The sequence below is a fragment of the Nansenia antarctica genome (assembly GCF_963989245.1).
Source record: "Nansenia antarctica genome assembly, chromosome: 7".
Taxonomy (NCBI): domain Eukaryota; kingdom Metazoa; phylum Chordata; class Actinopteri; order Argentiniformes; family Microstomatidae; genus Nansenia; species Nansenia antarctica.
The window spans coordinates 62,364,269-62,385,372 of NC_137677.1; the positions used below are offsets into that span (position 1 = coordinate 62,364,269).

The 21,104-nt window shown below is 46.3% G+C and overlaps 3 protein-coding genes across 3 annotated transcripts in view; 2 read left to right on the forward strand and 1 right to left on the reverse strand.

Moving 5' to 3' along the window:
- On the reverse strand, positions 1-10,979 carry hspd1 (heat shock 60 protein 1). Its single transcript, XM_080536439.1, has 11 exons — positions 10,871-10,979; positions 8,489-8,664; positions 7,318-7,653; positions 7,044-7,139; positions 6,453-6,546; positions 5,759-5,927; positions 4,981-5,080; positions 3,308-3,553; positions 2,480-2,654; positions 1,672-1,850; positions 1-1,496 (listed from the first exon to the last, which is right to left on the reverse strand). The coding sequence occupies exons 2-11, from the start codon at positions 8,660-8,662 to the stop codon at positions 1,329-1,331; spliced, it is 1,737 nt and encodes a 578-aa protein (XP_080392565.1). The 5' UTR covers positions 8,663-8,664; positions 10,871-10,979; the 3' UTR covers positions 1-1,328.
- A 963-nt stretch (positions 10,980-11,942) lies between these two features.
- Positions 11,943-18,149, forward strand: hspe1 (heat shock 10 protein 1). The gene is made up of 4 exons (XM_080536452.1): positions 11,943-12,090; positions 14,801-14,956; positions 15,246-15,335; positions 17,945-18,149. The coding sequence occupies exons 1-4, from the start codon at positions 11,992-11,994 to the stop codon at positions 17,993-17,995; spliced, it is 396 nt and encodes a 131-aa protein (XP_080392578.1). The 5' UTR covers positions 11,943-11,991; the 3' UTR covers positions 17,996-18,149.
- Positions 18,150-20,470: 2,321 nt separating this feature from the next.
- Positions 20,471-21,104, forward strand: part of mob4 (MOB family member 4, phocein) — a gene marked incomplete at its 5' end in the record, with an annotated part of 6,428 nt that continues 5,794 nt past the window's right edge. Inside the window, one exon of the mRNA XM_080536444.1 lies at positions 20,471-20,530. Within this exon, the coding sequence (XP_080392570.1) occupies positions 20,471-20,530 (60 nt within the window). The remainder of the gene's footprint in view (positions 20,531-21,104) is intronic.

Sequence of the window (21,104 nt, forward strand, 5' to 3'; positions counted from 1 at the left end):
TTCCGAACATTTGATTTTATTAAATAAAAAAAACTAAAAATCACTGTAATTATCAATGTCTACATTGTACAAAACATAAGTCAAATGGATCACTGTTGCTTGCTTGAAAAGGAATAATGTCATGGGAAATAAAATATCAGTTTCTTTATTTCTCTGTGGAGAAACACAGCTCAATTTTACTTCTTCACATCCGTCCGTGGACTCTTATCCAACATGGTGGCGAAACATCGCAGACTAGGTATCTGGTATCTGAAGCAGTAAGCACAAATTAAGGTCAAAGCTTCACCGCATGAGAACAGCTATGGGTTTCACATTAAAACTTGATGCACATCTAGAACTTGACTGTTGGTGATCCAAACATCTGGGTAACTAACTCGAGCCCCACCCACCTACCTCTGCCAGGCAAACATTCAGGTATTATTAATAAATGCACGTTATGCAGCCACCCCTTCCGCTGATGATATTAAGACAGTCGACAATGGGGACCGGTGACCAATTACTACAATTAGTGAACTAGGCACTCCTTCAGGGTGTCAAAGATGGAAGTCGGGGTTCAAAGATGGAGGTTCTGAATTCTGATATGGATCCATATTGCAGTTATCAGACGAACGCCATCAACAGAATTTGAGTATTGTAAAATCACCTCAGAAGCAGACTCATGCTCAGCAAGAAGTGTAGTTTAATTAACTGAAAAGTTACTGTTTCCCCAGAAGTATTCGCTGGGTAAACCAAGACACAACAGATATATATATATATATTTCAAATAAAAGAAAAAGGGACAGACTGAAATTAACAAAAACATTATTACGACAAAAATATTTGACTTGACATATTTCCGGCCAACTTCCTCTTCTGGTACAAACCCTCCCCACCCTCTAGTAAATCGATATAGAATTAGAACCTCTAGTGTTCTAGAGCCTTTTGTGTTCCTTTTAGAACGTCAGGTAGAGACAGCGACACACGCAGGCTTCCTTTACCTCCGCTTGATAGAGGAGACAACATGGATCCCATGGCCTTAGGGCTGTAACGTAAACGTGGGGTGGTGGGGGCCAGGGCTGGGGGGGGTCTGAGCCATAGTCAGAGGGGTGCAGGGACGGAGAGGGGCTGGGGGAAGTGGGGGTGGCGAGTTGAGGCTGCTCTTCTGAAGGGAAGGGGTAGATAGAATGGCAGAAGTAGTAGTAGTGGGTGTTCATCCGTTTTTGCAGCTCCAACAAACTCACAGCCAGTCAAGTTTGGGCAGGGCTTGGGGGGGGGGGGGGTTGGAGGGACAATTTGCCCCATGACCACCGACCCTGCCAATAAGTCTGTACAGCACTTGGTGGAAGGATCTAGAACATGCCACCGCCCATGCCCCCCATCCCCCCCATCCCGCCCATGCCCCCCATGCCTCCGCCTCCGGCCTCCTTCTCATCCTTGGGCATCTCCACGACCACACACTCCGCGGTGGAGAGCAGGGAGGCCACACCGGCTGCGTCCAGGAGCGCCGTCCTCACCACCTGTAGGGGGAGCCAGAGAGTCAGTCATTATTGTAATACCGGCATACAACAGCAGAGGGCTGTCTCAGCACTCTGAGATTCTTTTTGAATTAAAAGTGCAATATATGTGCACTGTATGCCCCAAATGAGAGAGAGTGCTGAGCGGAGCGGAGCCCCCCCCCCCCCTGCTACGTACCTTAGTGGGGTCGATGATGCCCCTCTCCACCATGTTGACGTACTCCCCCTGCATGGCGTCGTAGCCGATCTCCGCCCCGCTCTGCAGGATCTTCTCTACCACCAGGGCGCCGTCCACGCCGGCGTTCTTGGCGATGGTCATGGCGGGCACGCGCAGGGACCGCCTGATGATGTCGATGCCTAGAGAGAGAGAGAGATGAGAGAGAGAGAGAGAGATGAGAGAGGAGAGAGAGGAGAGGAGAGGAGAGGAGAGAGAGAGGAGAGAGATGAGAGGAGAGAGATGAGAGGAGAGAGAGAGAGATGAGAGGAGAGAGAGAGAGAGAGAGAGGAGAGAGATGAGAGAGGAGAGAGGGGAGAGAGAGAGGAGAGGAGAGGAGAGAGAGATGAGAGGAGAGAGAGGGAGAGAGATGAGAGGAGAGAGAGAGGAGAGGAGAGGAGAGAGAGAGATGAGAGAGAGAGAGAGAGAGAGAGGAGAGGAGGGGAGAGGAGAGGAGAGGAGAGGAGAGGAGAGGAGAGGAGAGGAGAGGAGAGGAGAGGAGAGGAGAGGAGAAACCTGGTGTTTCTGTGTGGAGTCCACAGGTGCACCCGCCTACCACTGTTGACTTTGCATGAAATGACATTTGCATTTATTACATTAAAAAGGACCTACGATCTCACAGCCACATCTGTTTGAGAAGAGCAATGGAATACGTCTCTTTCCATGACGTGTACGTGTGTGTGTGTGTGTGTGGTGGTCACCAATCTTCTGGTCGGTGGATGGATGGATGGATGGGTGTGTGTGTGTGTGTGTGTGTGTGTGTGTTGCTCACCGATCTTCTGGTCGTTGTTGAGGGGTGTGATGGTGTCCAGGGCGGGGATGCAGCGCAGCAGGGCGCACCCTCCGCCGGGCACGATGCCTTCCTCCACCGCCGCCCGGGTGGCGTTCAGGGCGTCCGTCACGCGGTCCTTCTTCTCGTTCACCTCCACGTCGCTCGTCCCTCCGACCTGGGGAGAGACAGAGGGTGGCGGTCAGCGACCCTCCTTCTCTGTCCTACACGGAGGGCTTGGCTCGCTAGGAGGGGTCGGCTCGCTAGGAGGGGTTCCCTAGCTAAGAGGGGTTGGCTAGCTAGGAGGGGTTGGCTAGCTAGGAGGGCTTCGCTAGCTAGGAGGGGTTGGCTAGCTAGGAGGGCTTCGCTAGCTAGGAGGGCTTCGCTAGCTAGGAGGGCTTCGCTAGCTAGGAGGGGTTGGCTAGCTAGGAGGGGTTGGCTAGCTAGGAGGGGTTGGCTAGCTAGGAGGGCTTCGCTAGCTAGGAGGGGTTGGCTAGCTAGGAGGGGTTGGCTAGCTAGGAGGGCTTCGCTAGCTAGGAGGGGTTGGCTAGCTAGGAGGGGTCCGCTAGCTAGGAGGGGTTGGTTAGCTAGGAGGGGTTCGTTAGCTAGGAGGGGTTCGTTAGCTAGGAGGGCTTCGCTAGCTAGAACAACCCCAGAGAGCAAGACCCGTATTCTTAAAGCTTCAGTGTTTCTGATCAAGTTCCGAGCCTCCCCTGGCCTCCACCAGCCTCCCCCGCAAGGACGCCTTGTAGTAAATCACTGTGGAGCTCCAGAATCAACACATCACTCTCCCCCCCCTCCCGCCCCGCATTCCCTCCCCCGGCCGCTGACCTTGAGCACGGCCACGCCGTCCGACAGCTTGGCCAGCCTCTCGTTCAGCTTCTCCTTCTCGTAGTCGCTGGTGGTGGTCTCCAGCAGCTCGGCGATCTCGTTCTGACGCTTCTCAATGGCCGCCGGGTCTCCGCGCCCCTTCAGCAGCATGCAGTCGTCCTTGGTGACCGACACCTCGCCCACCTTGCCGAAGTCGTGGGCCTGGATGTCCTCCAGGGCCACGCCCACCGCCTCGTCACCAAACACCTGGGAGGACGGAGGGAGGAGAGGAGAGAGGAGAGGAGAGGAGAGGAGAGAGGGATGTCAGGACAGGGGGTGAAGAGATGGGTTGTTTTAGCGTACGTGGAGGCTGTGGTGTTGGTATGGTTTGTCTTCTAACGTAGAGTTTAGAGTTCTATAATGGAGGAAGTGAAATGTCAGCATCACGATCTGTGTGTGTGTGTGTTTGTTTATTAGGATCCCCATTAGCTAATGCCATGACATTAGCAAGTCTTCCTGGGGTACAAAAATCATATTTGAACAATTGTCAACATTAAAATAAAAATTTAAAAAAATCATCTATTGTTCATTCAGAGTTAATTGTATTATGTGTTCTTTTATTGTTTTCTTGAAAGTGCATCTAGAATTTGTTTTACTAACATGCTTGGGTAAAGAGTTCCATGTAATGGCTCTGTAAACTACAGTAGATTTGAGAAGATGTGTCCTAGGTCTAGGTGGTAAGAGATGTGTCCTCGGTCTAGGTGGTAAGAGATGTGTCCTAGGTCTAGGTGGTAGTAGATGTGTCCTAGGACTAGGTGGTAGTAGATGTGTCCTAGGTCTAGGTGGTAGTAGATGTGTCCTAGGTCTAGGTGGTAGTAGATGTGTCCTAGGTCTAGGTGGTAGTAGATGTGTCCTAGGTCTAGGTGGTAGTAGATGTGTCCTAGGTCTAGGTGGTAGTAGATGTGTCCTAGGTCTAGGTGGTAGTAGATGTGTCCTAGGTCTAGGTGGTAGTAGATGTGTCCTAGGTCTAGGTGGTAGTAGATGTGTCCTAGGTCTAGGTGGTAGTAGATGTGTCCTAGGTCTAGGTGGTAGTAGATGTGTCCTAGGTCTAGGTGGTAAGAGATGTGTCCTAGAGGTCTAGGTGGTAAGAGATGTGTCCTAGGTCTAGGTGGTAAGAGATGTGTCCTAGGTCTAGGTGGTAGTAGATGTGTCCTAGGTCTAGGTGGTAAGAGATTTGTCCTAGGTCTAGGTGGTAGTAGATGTGTCCTAGGTCTAGGTGGTAGTAGATGTGTCCTAGGTCTAGGTGGTAGTAGATGTGTCCTAGGTCTAGGTGGTAGTAGATGTGTCCTAGGTAAGAGATGTCCTGAAATGGCCTGTCTGGTCAGATAGTTGTTTTCATTTCTGATATACACTACTTGGTCAGAAAAGTCCTGTGGTTTCTTGTCATTTATGACATTCCTGTGTGTGTGTGTGTGTGTGTGTGTTCCAATCGTCTCCGCGGCCAACCCCATGAGAGAGAGAGAGAGCCTAGTAGAGACAGACTGGGGTTCCTGTAGCAAAGCTCAAATTGAGCCAGATCATCGTCCTCTCAGACTTCTGACACAGAGTGTAGCCTGCGACGCAACGCACAGCCGCTGACCAGTGTGTGTGTGTGTGTGTGTGTGTGGGGGAGGTTAATCTAAAGGTGGTCTTACAGTGCCCCCGGTGGCGATGGCCATGTCGTGCAGCTGGTTCTTCCTGTTGTCTCCAAAGCCCGGGGCTTTGACTGCCACCACCTGGAGTCCCACCTTCAGCCTGCAGACAGACCAGAGTAGGGGTTAACACACACACACACACACACACACACACTGACCCTACCCAGCACCCATAGACATCCCCTCCATCCATAGAACCCATAGACGTAAAGCCACAGAGTGAAAACAATAGCCCAGGGGGGTGTTCCATCAACTTATCAAAATAAGCCTGGACTTTCCTTTAGCTAGGTTGATGGAACACCCCCCTGGTCTACAGCCAGCGGTTGACTCTAAACACCACGCGCCGAACAGCGTATTCTACCAGAAAAACTTCCCAAAAGTTTGAGTGTCCCACAAACTTAAATTGCAGGCTAATAACGTGACATCATTTCTACATGTGTACTCCTTAAAGTATAACGTATTAAAGTATATGACCACCCAGGCTACTAAAATATGTTCTTCCGTTATGGTCGTGACGTGTTTATGCAGAGAGAGGGTCTTAGACTTGTAACCAACGGGTGCAGGGTGAGAACAGAAACGCCATGGATGTCAGAACTGCTAGTTCTCGTGTTGGTGCGTCAATCTAGCGAAGTACTAGCCCTGATGTGACCACGGGAGAGGTCCAACAGGCGAGAATGATTCGCAGGGATGCTACCAGAGGTCTACGGTAGGAGGAATCTTGGTCTTTAATCTAGCTACTATTCAGAGAGAGAAAGAGAGAGAGACGAGCGGGACTGACCTGTTGAGGACCAGGGTGCTGAGCGCCTCCCCGTCCACGTCCTCGGCGATGATGATCAGAGGCTTGCGCGCCTGGTTGGCGATCTCCAGGGCCGGGACGATGCTCTGCACGCTGGAGATCTTCTTCTCGCTCAGGAGCAGGAAGGCGTCCTGGAACTCACACTTCTGACCTGAGGGGGGCAGAGAGAAGAGGGGGGGGGGGGGGGTCAGGTCCAAGCCCCAGAACGGTAGGCCACCCCTGGATCTCTATGACAGGGCTCGACATTAACACCGTTTTACTTGTCCGGAGCAAGTAAAACTTTCGCCGGGTTTGTTTGCGCGAGCACGACGACGCTGCTGGACCCTGGATGTGTTTACCTGTGTGCAGGAAGAACAACAGACGGCGCAGGCGCGAGACCAGACTAGATGATCGTGAGTGAAGATATCATAAAAGCGTACGGGTGATCGGCAGGCGCGTACGCTTTGATAATATCTTCACTCACGATCATCTAGTCTAGTCTGGCGCCTGCGCCGTCTGTTGTTCTTCCTGCACACAGGTAAAAATATCCGGGATCTAGCAGCGTCGTCATGCTCGCGCAAAGAAACCCGGACGAAAATGTTACTTGCTCCGGACAAGTGAAACTGTCGAGCCCTGTCATAGAGGATCATAGAAGCAGACGGAGGAGAGGCGAGGAGGTGGGGGGAGGTTACCTTACCTTTAGCTGTGTTGATGAAGTAAGGAGAGATGTACCCGCGGTCAAACTTCAGGCCCTCGATGATCTCCAGCTCGTCATATAGGGTTTTGCCGTCCTGTGATAAGAAAGAGATAACAGACGCTGTTTGGTTTTGTGGAGACACCACCGACACCACCACCACCACCACCGCCGTCGACCACACCATCGTACGGCTGCAACTCCAACACCGGGTGTGATCGACAGGCCTTCGACTCAACAGGTTCACAGTTTCAAATGTTCAATATAAGCGCAGAATAAGAAAATGTGTTTGTGTGTGTGTGTGTGTTCCAATCGTCTCCGCGGCAAACCCATGAGAGAGAGAGAGCCTAGTAGAGACAGACTGGGGTTCCTGTAGCAAAGCTCAAATTGAGCCAGATCATCGTCCTCTCAGACTTCTGACACAGAGTGTAGCCTGCGACGCCATGGCGACACTTCCTCCAGATGCGTGTTACATAACGGCGATCTACTGGCAGCTGCCAGTCACATGACCAGGTTACAGTAACCAGCTGCCAGTCACATGACCAGGATACAGTAACCAGCTGCCAGTCACATGACCAGGGTACAGTAACCTACCTTGACGGTGATGACGCCCTTGCGGCCCACTTTCTTCATGGCGTTGGAGATGATGAGACCGATCTCTACGTCGCCGTTGGCTGAGATGGTGGCCACCTAACGGGGGAAGAGAGAGAGAGAGGGGGAGAGAGAGAGGGGGAGAGAGTGGGAGAGAGAGAGACAAAATGAATACAGTAACCATCAAAATGAACTTCCATCAGAAAAAAACAATACAGAAATAAGACTAAAACTAGCCACGCAGTTCCACCAGTAGCGCCCCCCCCCCCCCCCTCACCTGTGCGATCTCCTCGGGCGTGGTGACGGGCTTGGACTGCCTCTTCAGCTCGGCGATGACTGTCTCCGTGGCCAGCATGACGCCGCGGCGGATCTCCACAGGGTTGGCCCCCTTGCTGATGGAGTCGAAGCCCTCCTTGGCGATGGCGCGGGCCAGCACCGTGGCCGTGGTGGTGCCGTCGCCTGCCTCCTCGTTGGTGTTGTTGGCCACGTCCTGCACCAGCTTGGCGCCGATGTTCTGGTACTTGTCCTTCAGGTCGATGGCCTTGGCGACCGTCACGCCGTCCTTGGTCACCTTGGGGCTGCCCCAGCTCTGCTCGATGATGACCGTGCGCCCCTGTGGGGGTGGGGGGCGGAGGAGAGAAGATGGGGGAAAGAGAGTTCGTGACGTTAGAATTATAAGGTTATATCTCCATTTTTGGTCAATTTAGTTTTTTACATAATCTGATCCATTAGGTGTTTATTAATGCCTGTGTGGTGTTATTTTTAAAATGTTGATTTTTTTGTTTGTTAGTAATTCATAAAATACAGGGGTTCCATCTCACAAAACATAATGGAATGTAAAAACTTTGACGCTCAATATCTCTGAACTGCCCTAAACGGAGATAGAACCTTATCATTCTAAGCTCACGAGTTGACAAAACGCCCTAACAACTCTGAGAGACATTTTTTAAAAAGGCTCACGAGTCATTCGAGTATGAAGGCGTTTACACGTCGGCCGTAACTGCGCTGAATGTTCCCAAAATGTCTGGGTGAATATAGGTCAGATAGTTGTTTTCAATTCTGATATACACTACTTGGTCAGAAAAGTCCTGTGGTTTCTTGTCATTTATGATGTGTGTGTGTGTGTGTGTGTGTGTGTGTGTTCCAATCGTCTCCGCGGCAAACCCCATGAGAGAGAGAGAGCCTAGTAGAGACAGACTGGGGTTCCTGTAGCAAAGCTCAAATTGAGCCAGATCATCGTCCTCTCAGACTTCTGACACAGAGTGTAGCCTGCAACGCAACGCACAGCCGCTGACCAGTGTGTGACGTATCAGAAACACCTTAGTGCATCACTATATTCAGGGGAGGTAGAGGCCTGTCCTCAAGACTTCCACCCCTGTCAGCCTCCACTGACTAGATTAACGTGAGGACCACAGCGTCATTCCCGTAACCAGTAACATCCTCCTTACCTTGGGTCCCATGGTGACGGCGACAGCGTCGGCCAGCAGATCCACTCCCTTCAGCATGAGGGCCCGAGCATCGGCTCCGAACTTGACATCCTTAGCGTAGGCGCGTGTGAGATGGGGCGCCAGGGCCCTGCAGACTGGCCTCATCTGCCTCATCACAGTAGGTAAACGCAGCATGTCTTGGGGAGAGAGGGAGGGAGGGAGGGGAGCATTAGACAAGGGGCCATACTACATGATCCCCAATCACTGATTAACTTATGAGTCTACTGGTCAAGGAACAGCACATTTGGACTTTGCTATTATCAATTAAATAGACACGGTCCGGCGGCATTCATAAGAGTGGTATTGAAGCACACTAGTGTGTGTGGTCCTGTTTGGTCTATTACCAAAACCCACCCTGCCCCCCTCCTCAAGGTGTCACATAATGTCAGGAGGGAGGGAGGGAGGCCATGAAAAACGGTACCATCCCCCTAGTGATGGTAAATGATATAGCAAGAGTTGTAAGAGATTAAGCCGGGGGGGGGGGGCGCAGTGAATGAATAAACGTCTGGATGATGAAATAACACACCTGAAGCTAAAATAGCACCTCAACTTCGTTAAGAAATGACAGAGTAAAAAGAAAGAAAGGGCAGCTCATCAAAATTAGGAAATGCGTCTATTCATACCGGCCTGCCTGCGGGTTACATGTGCATGATTTGGCAGAATTGTTTGCCTACAGGGGAGGAGTTCTCTGTCTCAAGGTTCCTGATAACCAGTTTAACGGAGGTACCATGGTGGTCACATAGGGGATCGGAGGAGGGAGAGAGAGAGACAGAGAGAGACACAGAGAGAGAGAGAGAGAGAGAGAGAGAGAGAGAGAGAGAGAGAGAGAGAGAGAGAGAGACAGAGACAGAGACAGAGACAGAGAGAGAGGGAGAGAGACAGAGAGAGAGAGAGAGAGAGAGAGAGAGAGAGAGAGAGAGAGAGAGACAGAGAGAGAGGAGTGTTCTCGTTCAGGGAGAGACTGTCCGCCTCCAATTTAAACTAAAATCACGCGCAATCTACATGATTTCTGTGCATCAGGCATTTTCACAATTAAATCAATAATCTATTGATCAAATGTTTCTCAACACGACCGTTTTTTTTTTCTCCAGACGCTCCGACCCACGTGTCCGGGTGAATCGGGGTCACGCGTCACAAGGTCATCCCACACAGCGTGGGCGGAAATGAACCTTCCCAGTCCCAGGGTGCGTTCGTAAATGCGTTCTGGAAATCTGATCAGCACTCGCGGAAGGCCTCTTTGTCCAATCAAATAACACGGTCCCTTTATGACGTCGAACCCAGTGTGCGCTTCGGTGCTCTCAGAGCGAATTTACGAGCACGGCAGATGGATGAATGAATGAATTAGGGAATGCCCACCACCTTCAGAGTATCGCAAGACAATGTGCCCCAATGATTAACATGAGAACTATTAGCTACCCTATGGTGAATCCACATGGGTTAAAGGGGGGCATCACACATGTACATGTAATGGTTTGACTTCTCTTCTGAGCTCGGTTTGCAACATTGCGAAATGTGGTCGAACAATTATGATGAAATGAGATAATATTCTCCATGTGTTTGCAGGTGATTGCAATTATCAGCAATGTTGCACAATGTCAGATGTGAAAATGAAGATGTTGAATACATCATTTTTTTTTTTTGCACCGTCATTCATTTTGATGATGGAGATCAATTAGGGAAAGTGGCCGATGTAGAAGCTTATAAAGGTCCTTAAAATGACCCTTAGTATTTTGCTACTGAGTTGAGCAAAGTCAAATTAAAGTTAGACGGTAACTGCAAGGTAAATGGGTGTAATTTCGGGTGACAGACAGAAGCTAAGAGATGTCAGAAACGTGACAACAATTAACCAGCACACACGACAACAATTTGTGATGATCAGAACAGAAGCTGGCTCAAATATATAATATTGTCACCAAATGCATCTGTGCATCTATCCAACACCAGAGTGATGTAACTGTAAAATGTGCAGCTTAGTTTAGCTCAACATGGAGACTTATTAAGACTGCCCTTGCCGGAGACGCAAAGGCCAGGGTTGCCAGATGGGATTGACTACTTTCCAGCCTAAACACAGTCTAAAAATCGCTAAATCCGCCAAAAACCAGCACCAATATTATTGTCAGAAATTCCTATTGGGCATGTGCCCATCTCCTGCATGTCTGTTGCCAATGATGTGTTGTAAAATAAAAACCTGCACAGTGTAGGCTATGTAGCCACTAGACGTCTGTAATAAAATGCTCCAACATTCCTCTGACAATGTTATCAGAAGCATGACTATTATTAGATATGGCTATAGTTCATTTGATCAAGCTTTACACATGTTAATAAAAGCATAATGACACTTACTGTTAGGTTGAAGGGTTCGGGGGGAGGTAGCACACTGTTAGGTGTGGGAGACGGGATGATCTGATGTGGAGAGAGGGGTAGTTTAGGTGCTGCACACACAGACAAGCTGCACATGGCCTTCTGCATCCGGGTAATGTACCGGTGCACCCCGAACCATGCATACATTCATAACACATGGTTAATACCGCTTGAAATAGGGAGAAGGGGGCAGTATCACTCATATTGAGAAATAATGGCAACTCCAGCTCATGTAAATAGCAATATTTTTATTTTTTATTTATGTTATTTATTTATAAATAGCAATATCCCAAATGTAAAACGTGAAAGTAAACTGCTATAAGTATGACTGTTAGACAATGCTGTACATCACCTTTATGATTTGTTGTGTCTATTTTTTGTCTTTTTAATTTATTGTTCAATGTCAACTGTCACTTGTGATGGATGTCTGTTCATTGTCTGTTTATTGAAAATACTAAAAACTATTAATCATAAAAAAAAAAAATATATGGTAGATTTACCAGAGGTATTTTACATCTGTGCCATAATACTTCAAATGTATGTAGTTGGGTATAATGTACCAAGCTATGTCAAACAAATTGTTTTGCTTTAAGTTGATTGCGTTATGAAACGGGACTTTTTAAAAAATATATTAATGCTCGATCCTGGGCATCGCTTTCCAGAATTTTCGCGTGCGCCATTGGAGACAAAAAAAAAATTCAGGGTCAAAGTTGACATTGTGCAACAGTGCTGTTTAATTGCAAATCACCTGCAAACACATGGAGAATTATATATAATTTCATCATAATTAATGTAAGTAATTTAGGAGTAACTCCTTCTGAATGAAATGTGTTAACTTCATGTAGTGTGCCTTATATAATTATATATTGTTTGACGTTCGCTTTACAAGGTTATGGAACATTCTAGAATTCAAACTTGCATGGCATCTGTGTGGGGCTGCGTTCGTAAATTCGCTCTGTAACATCTGATCAGCACTCATGGATCAGCCTCTTGTCCAATCAAATTACCTGGTACCTTTATGACGTCGAACCCCAGTGTGCGCTCCGGCGCTCTCAGAACACATCTACGAACGCAGCACGTGAACTCGGGGGCGTTTAGGAGACATGCGCATGCGCGGAACAAGCTCTGGCTATTTTTTCTCACGTGGAGTCGCTCTGCTTCAGTCCGTCACCACCACTCTGACACTCAACACTGCTACAATGGTAAGACATTATTAATTACTAAACCTTAATCTTAAGCTTAAGAGAATACAAGCCATTTAGCAATCTAACGCTGCCAAAAAGACACCCTATATATTATACACGACACGAGTCTAACATATATTGACATTCTTCCCATACCCAGGGTTGCCAGATAGGATTGACAATTTCCAGCCTAACCACAGTCTAAAAACCATCTAAAATCCATTACCAAACTAATCATGTCACGTAATTGATCAGATGTCCTCGTAAAGTTATGCACGATTTTATCTTCATGTGCGCGTCCAGCAAGTGTGTGTTAATAGATATATAGATGGATAGATAGATAGCCAGTAGCATCTTGTAGCTCGTTATCTGGCTAGTTTGCTGGCCCTGCTGCTTTATTTCACTCAGACAAGGTCAAACAAGATGATTGCCAATAAAAGCATGAAAAAGAGCTATACAGTCTCAAAGTCTCTAAAGTCAAGGTTGTTGGCTGGCTGCTTTGCACGATCACGATGCGCCATAAGCATGATGATTCAGTGTCGCAGATGAATATAATCATGACACGATGATGATGCGCCAATTAATCTGGTACTGAACTGACCGCATGACACGGTATAATAATGTTGTTTTTGTGTTAAGTAATTAATTAGTAAATTGGCACATGTTTGTCTTGTAAAGATGTTGCCATCTCATGATCACATGTGCAGGATATTGTGCGCCTTAGTTAAAGCTAACGTTACATATATCTCTTCATATGGTTTATTATTATTAATAATAATAATGGGCTGATAATTGCAGAGAATTGCCTAATAGTGTTTTATTGTACCTTGTCCTTGCTGATGAATGAACTACCGGCTTGTCAACCACTTCCGGGGTTACGTCAAGGAATTGACGTTAGCTCGATGCCTGTGACGTATGACGTATCTATGGACGTGACCCCTGGTCCAGTGTGCGTCCGAATTTCGTTCTGTTAAATCATGCTGACTGTCACAAGATCTGTGTTTTATTTGTAATCAGTGACAATTTCTTGGCAACACAAGTTCTGTAACATTTTAACATTTGTCCAGATTTCATCGAGGACCACTTTGGAAATAAGTGTTTTAAATAGTGCCATCCTCTGGACATTACTTAGTGTCATAATGTGTAAATGATGCTATTTGTAAATTCCTAATAAAAATAAAATTGTAGTACAACATCATCATACTTGATGAGAAACACCACACCAATGATCCAGACCTTGATCTCTGTCTCGGTGTTTGAATCCTTGAGACTGCAACAAGACCTCACAAAGGCCCTCGTCCTGTGTGTGTGTGGGGGGGGGGGGTGTAGGGCCTCGTCCTGTGGGGGGGGGTTGTGTGACCTTAGGTGGCTTTTTCTGGAACCGACTAAAGAAGTTCCTGTCACAATCAATCTAGTTATCTCTGGGTTCGTGTTTGGTTGTCCTTCGGCTGAGATGCTAAACATTGACAGTGGGTGCACCCCCTTTACCCATCCCCCTCTGGGGCCCCTAGTGAGTCAAACAGACTGAAGCCACGGTCCCTCCTCCACCCCTCCGCTCCCCCGCTTCACAGACGACCTTCCCTCAAGGTCAGGTGACCGTCTGCTATCAGAGAGGCCGCTAGTGTTACAAATCCTCACTCCCCCCTTTTTCATTGTGATGACAGAGAGCTGAAAAACACAAAACTCTTAGGTTTTTGAAGTTTCTGGTTCAAGATATCCCCCACACACCGCTTGTAATATTCATGACATATTAATATGTTTAATTACCAATATAATTTAATATTTATTTAACATTTTATGACAGGCACAGGTTGGGACATCTTAACAACATTGCCTAGCAGGAGGTCCTTGATGGACGCCTGTAGTTGCCATGGTAACAGTGTGACAGTTGGTTTTAGGGATCCGATAGAGGACGTTTAAAAGATAATATACAATAAAGAGTTGAAGACATTGCTCCGTGGTCCTGCAATTTATATAAAGCACAGATATTTCACCGCTAACCCTGTTTGAATATTTTGCGATAGCTTTTCAGTCGGCACGACAACGGCGGCCTTTGTTGGCTGTAGAAAGATATATATAGTGCCCTGATAGTGTGAACAACGTTGACAGTTAGGGCCCCTCTCGCTGATGGACTTCCCTCCCCCATTCGAGAGAGCAGTAGCCGTTCCACGTTAATGATTATTATGTCCTGTTACAGTTACTACACCAGTAGTAGGTTTATGAACAAAGTTGTTTTATTTGATTGACTAAACCAGGAACTCTTGAAGTAGACGTGGTAGTTAGTGTGATAAGCTTGATTGATTACTACAAAGTCTACAAAAATCTTTTTGAAGTTAAGGATGATTGCAGAATGATTGCAAAACGCACTTTCTGGGGCCCCTTTCAATGCTTTTGTGTTACTCAAGCGCTTGATGCAATTGCATAATTTAATCTTTGAGTCCCCCTAGTGGTGGCTTAAGAGAATACAAACCATTTAGCAATCTAAACGCTGCCATATAATACGAGTCTAAAATATATTGACATTCTTCCCATACCCAGGGTTGCCAGATAGGATTGACAATTTCCAGCCTAACCACAGTCTAAAAACTGCTAAATCCATAAAAAAACAGCCCAAAACCTATATTGTGTCCACCATCTCCTGCCCCCTAAACTGTATGTCTGTTGCCAATGATGTTTGTCCCGCCCCATCTGGCAACCCTGCCCATACCACCTCTGTGTTTCTCTTTAGGCTTTCAGACGATTCCTCCCCATGTTTGACCGGGTGCTGGTGGAGCGCGCGGTGGCGGAGACGGTGTCCAAGGGCGGCATCATGCTGCCAGAGAAGTCCCAGGGCAAGATCCTGCAGGCCACCGTAGTGGCGGTGGGACCAGGGGCCATCAACCAGGTGACTGGCAGCTCCTCCTGGCTCCTCCCCCTCTCGTACCTACCTTCCTGCACTACCTTAATTAGGCCCCTATACTTTCTTTTATTTATACCCTTTTTTAACCCTTTTTATTATTACTACTCGATCTCTTCAGTTTGTAAAGCGTCTTTGAGTGTCTAGAAAAGCGCTATATAAGTCTAATGTATTATTATTATTATTATTATTTATTACCCCTCTCGTACGGTACACAGCTGTGGCCGACGTGGGACTTGTATCTAAATGTTGCTTGTCTGCATGTTGTGTCTTTCAGAAGGGGGATCTCCACCCTGTCTGTGTCAAAGTAGGAGAGAAGGTCCTCCTGCCGGAGTACGGAGGGACTAAAGTCAACCTGGATGACCAGGTATGTCAGGAAGAGTGTGTTTGGTATATTATGTAGAAGTGATCTACATTATCACTCTGATAATATACAAATGTATATTAATTTACACTAGTGTACAGATATAATTAATTTATACATTTTGCCATTTAGCAGACTAGTGTACAGATATATATAGATATATGTGTGGTGGCCTGGGAAAACCCTTCACATGGTGGCATTTTGACATTTTCATTTTTTAATATTTCCATAAATTAGAAGTTCTCAGCTATTCATAACTGGTTGAATGACTGAGATAGCCCTTTATTTTAAAAAGTTATGAGCATTTTAATGTATCATGTCAAAAAAAGTGAAAGGTGAGAAATGCTGCCCCCGACTCCTTTCTCCTCCGGGTCGGGGGAGGAGCCTATGCAGATCGGCCGGTCTCGTTTGTCTGCTTGTGATGCGGTGTTAGTCTGCTCGCCTCGTCGGTATAAAATAAGTACTTTCTCTTTTATTTTCTTAAAATGTTTATTCACCATAATGTAGTATGGAGTTCAAAGTACTAGAATACCACATAATATCAAAATCGCGATTTCCATCTATTTTTGCTCTTTGCCACAAACGAACGCCAGCGACATCCGACGGGTTTTCCCAGGCCACCACACATATATATAGAGACAACAGGAAGAACCAGCTGCACGACATGGCCATCGCCACCGGGGGCACTGTCAGACCACATTTAGATTACCCCCCCCCCCACACACACACACACACATTTAGATTAACCCCCCCACACACACACACACACACACACACACACTGGTCAGCGGCTGTGCGTTGCGTCGCAGGCTACACTCTGTGTCAGAAGTCTGAGAGGACGATGATCTGGCTCAATTTGAGCTTTGCTACAGGAACCCCAGTCTGTCTCTACTAGGCTCTCTCTCTCTCATGGGTTTGCCACGGAGACGATTGGAACACACACACACACACACACACACACACACACACAGGAATGTCATAAATGACAAGAAACATCATTCATAATTAAATGTTATTAGTATTGTAAGTATATTATATACAGATCTACTGTGTGTTATTGAAAGGCAAGTGATGAATCAGGCATGAGTGTAATTTAGAGGGGCTCTCATAAATGTCAATCTAATATTATTTATTTTATACACTATGGAATTAACAATAGTTAAAATAAACAGTTGGTTATTGTGGGCTTTGACTGCTTAAAACATACATACGTATTTACATTAAGGAGCTCAGATGAATCTATTGTCTTTAACTAAATTAATTATTATTTGAGTATTTGTCTCATAGCAATTTCTACATAGCTTCCTGTTAAGTTCAGAATAGATTTCAAGATCCTTCTGCTTGTTTATAAAGCTTTCACTGGCACAGCACCAGAATATTTGAAAGACCTTCTGCTAGCATATCAGCCCAATAGAGCTCTCAGGTCTTCTGACGCTGGTTTTCTCTGTGTATCAAAATGTACAAAATGTACAAAAGAAGAGACTTGGTGAGGCTGCATTCTCATTTTATGCACCCAAATTGTGGAATGCACTGCCAGTTTACATTAGGGATGCAACCTCAGCAAATATGTTCAAGTCAAGACTAAAAACCCATCTTTTTAATATTGCCTTTAAATTACAAAATAATTAAATTAAGATTATATAATAGTGTTGTTCCGATACCATTTTTTGATCCCGATACCTGACCGTGCAGTACTTGCCGATACCGAGTACCGATCCGATACCACAGAGAGAGAGAGAGAGAGAGACACAGAGAGAGAGGCAGAGAGAGAGAGAGAGAGAGAGAGGCAGAGAGAGAGGCAGAGAGAGAGAGACAGAGAGAGAGAGAGAGAGAGGCAGAGAGAGAGAGACAGAGAGAGAGAGAGAGAGAGAGAGAGAGAGAGAGAGAGAAAGAGACACAGAGACACAGAGAGAGAGACACACACACACACACACACACTTTACTACAGTACGTCAACCTGAACAGTGAATAATGTGCATACCTAGCTAGCTAACAAGCTATTGTTTCATGGCATTATTAGCTTTTCTGCAAATGAGTTGCAATATAAACCAGAGAGCATATCATTGGCAGGACACTGACTCATCATAGGTAAACTTGAAACAGCGCTAGCTAGCTTAGCTACGGAAGCTAACTCACGTTAGCTAACACAAATTGTAGCCAAATGAGCTCAATATCTTCTGACAGCAGACAACACAATCACTACGTATGGACACCGCTCCTTCACCCACCGAGGCTGACTCACCTGTTCGCTAACGCGCTCCAACGGCACAGAGGTACAACACCGAACGCAGCTCAAAATAAGGAAATGACAAGCAGTCAGCTAGCTAGTTACGGCTGGGGTTCATCGGCTGCGTTCGTCAACTCGCTCTGGAAATCTGACCCACACTCGTGGAATGCCTTTTGTCCAATCGTATCGGGTGTTATTATTTGTTAGTACTCGCCGATACCGATACCAGCATTTTTGTGCGTATCGGTGGCCATGCCGATACTAGTATCGGTATCGGAACAACACTATTATATAATGATTAAAGCACTTTGAGCTGCAACGTTTGCAGGAAAAGCGCTATACAAATAAAGTTATTATTATTATTACATGCATTTTTGTTTTACAGGAGTACTTCCTCTTCCGTGATGCAGATATCCTGGGCAAATATGTAGATTAAAGTCCTTTCACTGTCAAACATGTAACCCCATCCATCCCAGAAGAGAAGAAATAAGTTTGCCTCGTTCATGTATTTGTTTTTTTTTCTATGTCATTCAATTGTAAATAATTCCAATCATGTTTTGTTACAATAATAAAGTGAACTATTGAATCTGGATGTGTTGTCTCACTTGTATATCCCTCTCACAGTTGTTGCTCACATTGAAGGTTGTTATAATCCCTTAACATAAATAATGTGAACGTGTATTATCATGGTGCAGAAACGGTTAATCACATCAGATTTTGGGTAGGGATGTGTGTGGAAAATGATGTAATTGATAGAGATGCTCCGATCAGGGTTTTTGGTGCCGATCACTGGAATCAGTGATCTGCCGATCCGATATCACCGATCACAGCGTCGAAAATGGCAATTGAAGCATTCTATTTATTGTGTAGCATTATTTATGTTTTTAATTATTCTTAACACCATTGACATTGTATATTAAGTATTCAAATGAAATTAGGAGATGAGAAAGTATCATGAATTGACAACCATCTGTTTTATTGAATTCACAACCACCTGTAGCTTACTTCAGGAAAAACAAATAAAATGTGAAAATAAAAATCATAATAAATAAAATGTACACTGTCACATCAAATGTGCAACATTCCACTCGAATGAGAGGAACTAGAGGCTCTTAGAGAACTTGGAGCTTATACTGTAGCTTTCCTGAGGAACAATAAACATACCCAAACTAAACTGCAACATAAACAGGCTATAGCCAAATATAAAATACTGTTTCAAGTCAGTCAGTTTCAAGTCATATTTAGGAGGAGATAAGACAGCAAGTCAGCAATAATCAATAAAACAAAACATTGCACCTAAGGAGATTTCAGACTCAAACCTTACTTCTGATTAAGCAGCATCGCTGGCAGATTAGCCTTGAGAAATACAAGCATCTCAGCGTTTTTGGCACTCAGCCTGTTCCTCTTATCATCTAAAATATGTCCTGCTATGCTGAAAAGGCGCTCGCTATCTACACTTGTGCAAGGTGCACAGAGGAAGACTCGTGCTGCTTGTGCAAGAGCAGGAAAGCGGCCTTCGTTGGCCTTCCAAAAAGCAAGAGGCTGTCCATTACCGTCTGGGATAACTGCCTCTGATAGGTAGAGATTAACCTGTGATGCTCTTGGGTTGATGTCTAATTACTAATTTAATCATGATTTGACGATTGTAAGATGATTTGACATGGGGATACACAAATGTATTTGTCTAAAGCCTGGTACACACATAAAGATTTTCTAAATCTTAACAGATTTTTTATCTGAGAGAGACCCCCACACATGAAGATAAAAAATCATGGATTGAACATGAATGAGGAATGGTATCAAACATTTGTTTACCATTCCTCATTGTAATGCAATGGGATGGAATAATGAATGATACCAAACACACAGAGACCATTTCTCATTCTTTTCCATGAGCTCTGATGTTCTACCTCCACCAGCCTCCACTGCTCAGCACTCTACACAGCCATTACACAGCCATTAAAACACAGTTTTTTGTACAACACCGGGTGATTTTGGTGGTTTCTGGTGGTAGCCTAGTGTGTCATGCATTCCCATTAGCCCATGTGTACTGGGCAGAGAGAGAGAGAGAGAGACACAGACACAGAGAGAGAGAGAGTTTGTGAAACAGACACACAACAGACTCTGCTGCCCCCTGTCGCCGGTACCGTGAAACAGACACACAGACTCTCTGCTGCCCCCTGTCGCCGGTACCGTGAAACAGACACACAGACTCTCTGCTGCCCCCTGTCGCCGGTACCGTGAAACAGACACAGACTCTCTGCTGCCCCCTGTCGCCGGTACCGTGAAACAGACACACAGACTCTCTACTGCCCCCTGTCCCTGGTACCGTGAAACAGACACACAGACTCTCTGCTGCCCCCTGTCGAAAATAGAGTGAGAAAATATAGTGAAACAGACACACAGTGTTCGAAATGGCATACTAGCATACTCAATGAGTATATACTGCATACTGCTTACTAAATTCATAATAAGTATGCCAATACCAGCCGACCGAAAATCTAGTATACATTTCTTGCATACTCAAATTTCACATAATCTACAGTGTGAACGCACTGCATACTCAAAATCTACGTCATATCTAGTATGCGTAGTATGCTAGTATGCCATTCCGAACACAGCCACAGACTCTCTGCTGCCCCCTGTCGCCGGTACCGTGAAACAACAGACACACAGACTCTCTGCTGCCCCCTGTCGCCGGTACCGTGAAACAACAGACACACAGACTCTCTGCTGCCCCCTGTCGCCGGTACCGTGAAAGAACAGACACACAGACTCTCTGCTGCCCCCTGTCGCCGGTACCGTGAAGCAGACACACAGACGCTATGCTGCCCCCTGTCGCCGGTACCGTGAAGCACAGACACACGACACAAGCGTCCGTGCATCATTCTCATCCGGGCATTCTGCAGAGATGGTCATGGCGGAGGGTTCTGCAGTTCTCAGGAGGAACCGGCCTGGTACCAAGGCGAAGGTTTGTTTAGGAGGCTACACGAATCGGAATATTGTACAATTGTTTGTGGAAGGATATGACTAAAATCTTCAATGCATAAGTGCATTTAGGTCCCGGTGATAGCTTGTGCGTTTGTTTATCTTGTGTGGGCGTCAAACAACACAGGAAGAGTCGGGCCTAGCGATGGCTGCGTTCGTCAACTCGCTCTGGAATCTTGACCAGCACTCACGGGATGGCCTCTCGTCCAATCAAATGGCTCGGTCCCCTTTATGACGTCGGACGCAGTGTGCGCTCCGGCGCTCTCAGAGCAAGTTGACGAACGCACTCTTATGTGTCCTGTATAATGGGGCTATCTGTTACCATAGCGTTTAGCAGAGATGGATTTGGACTGCTCTAATAGCTAATAATGCAACTCCTGCTTTGACTGTTTTACAATCATGCCATGTCACTCAATTCCTTAACCATTCAGTGGCTGATGCTAGAATGTGATGTTAGTTAGTTTAGCCTGCAAGCTATAGTAACACAGTTGATCATGTTGTTATTTTGCTATCCCAAGTTGCAGACAGCTGGTGACGTTAGACTTATAAGGTTCTAT

Coding starts and splice junctions, on each gene's coding strand:
- hspd1 (XM_080536439.1), bottom strand. CDS start 8,662: ATGCTGCGTTTACCTACTGTGATGAGGCAGATGAGGCCAGTCTGCAGG. Junction 6,547..7,043: donor AGGGCGTCATCACCGTCAAG/GTAGGTTACTGT, acceptor TTCTTATCACAG/GACGGCAAAACCCTATATGA. Junction 5,928..6,452: donor CTTCATCAACACAGCTAAAG/GTAAGGTAACCT, acceptor TGCCCCCCTCAG/GTCAGAAGTGTGAGTTCCAG.
- hspe1 (XM_080536452.1), top strand. CDS start 11,992: ATGCGCATGCGCGGAACAAGCTCTGGCTATTTTTTCTCACGTGGAGTC. Junction 12,091..14,800: donor CACTCAACACTGCTACAATG/GTAAGACATTAT, acceptor GTTTCTCTTTAG/GCTTTCAGACGATTCCTCCC. Junction 14,957..15,245: donor GACCAGGGGCCATCAACCAG/GTGACTGGCAGC, acceptor TGTGTCTTTCAG/AAGGGGGATCTCCACCCTGT.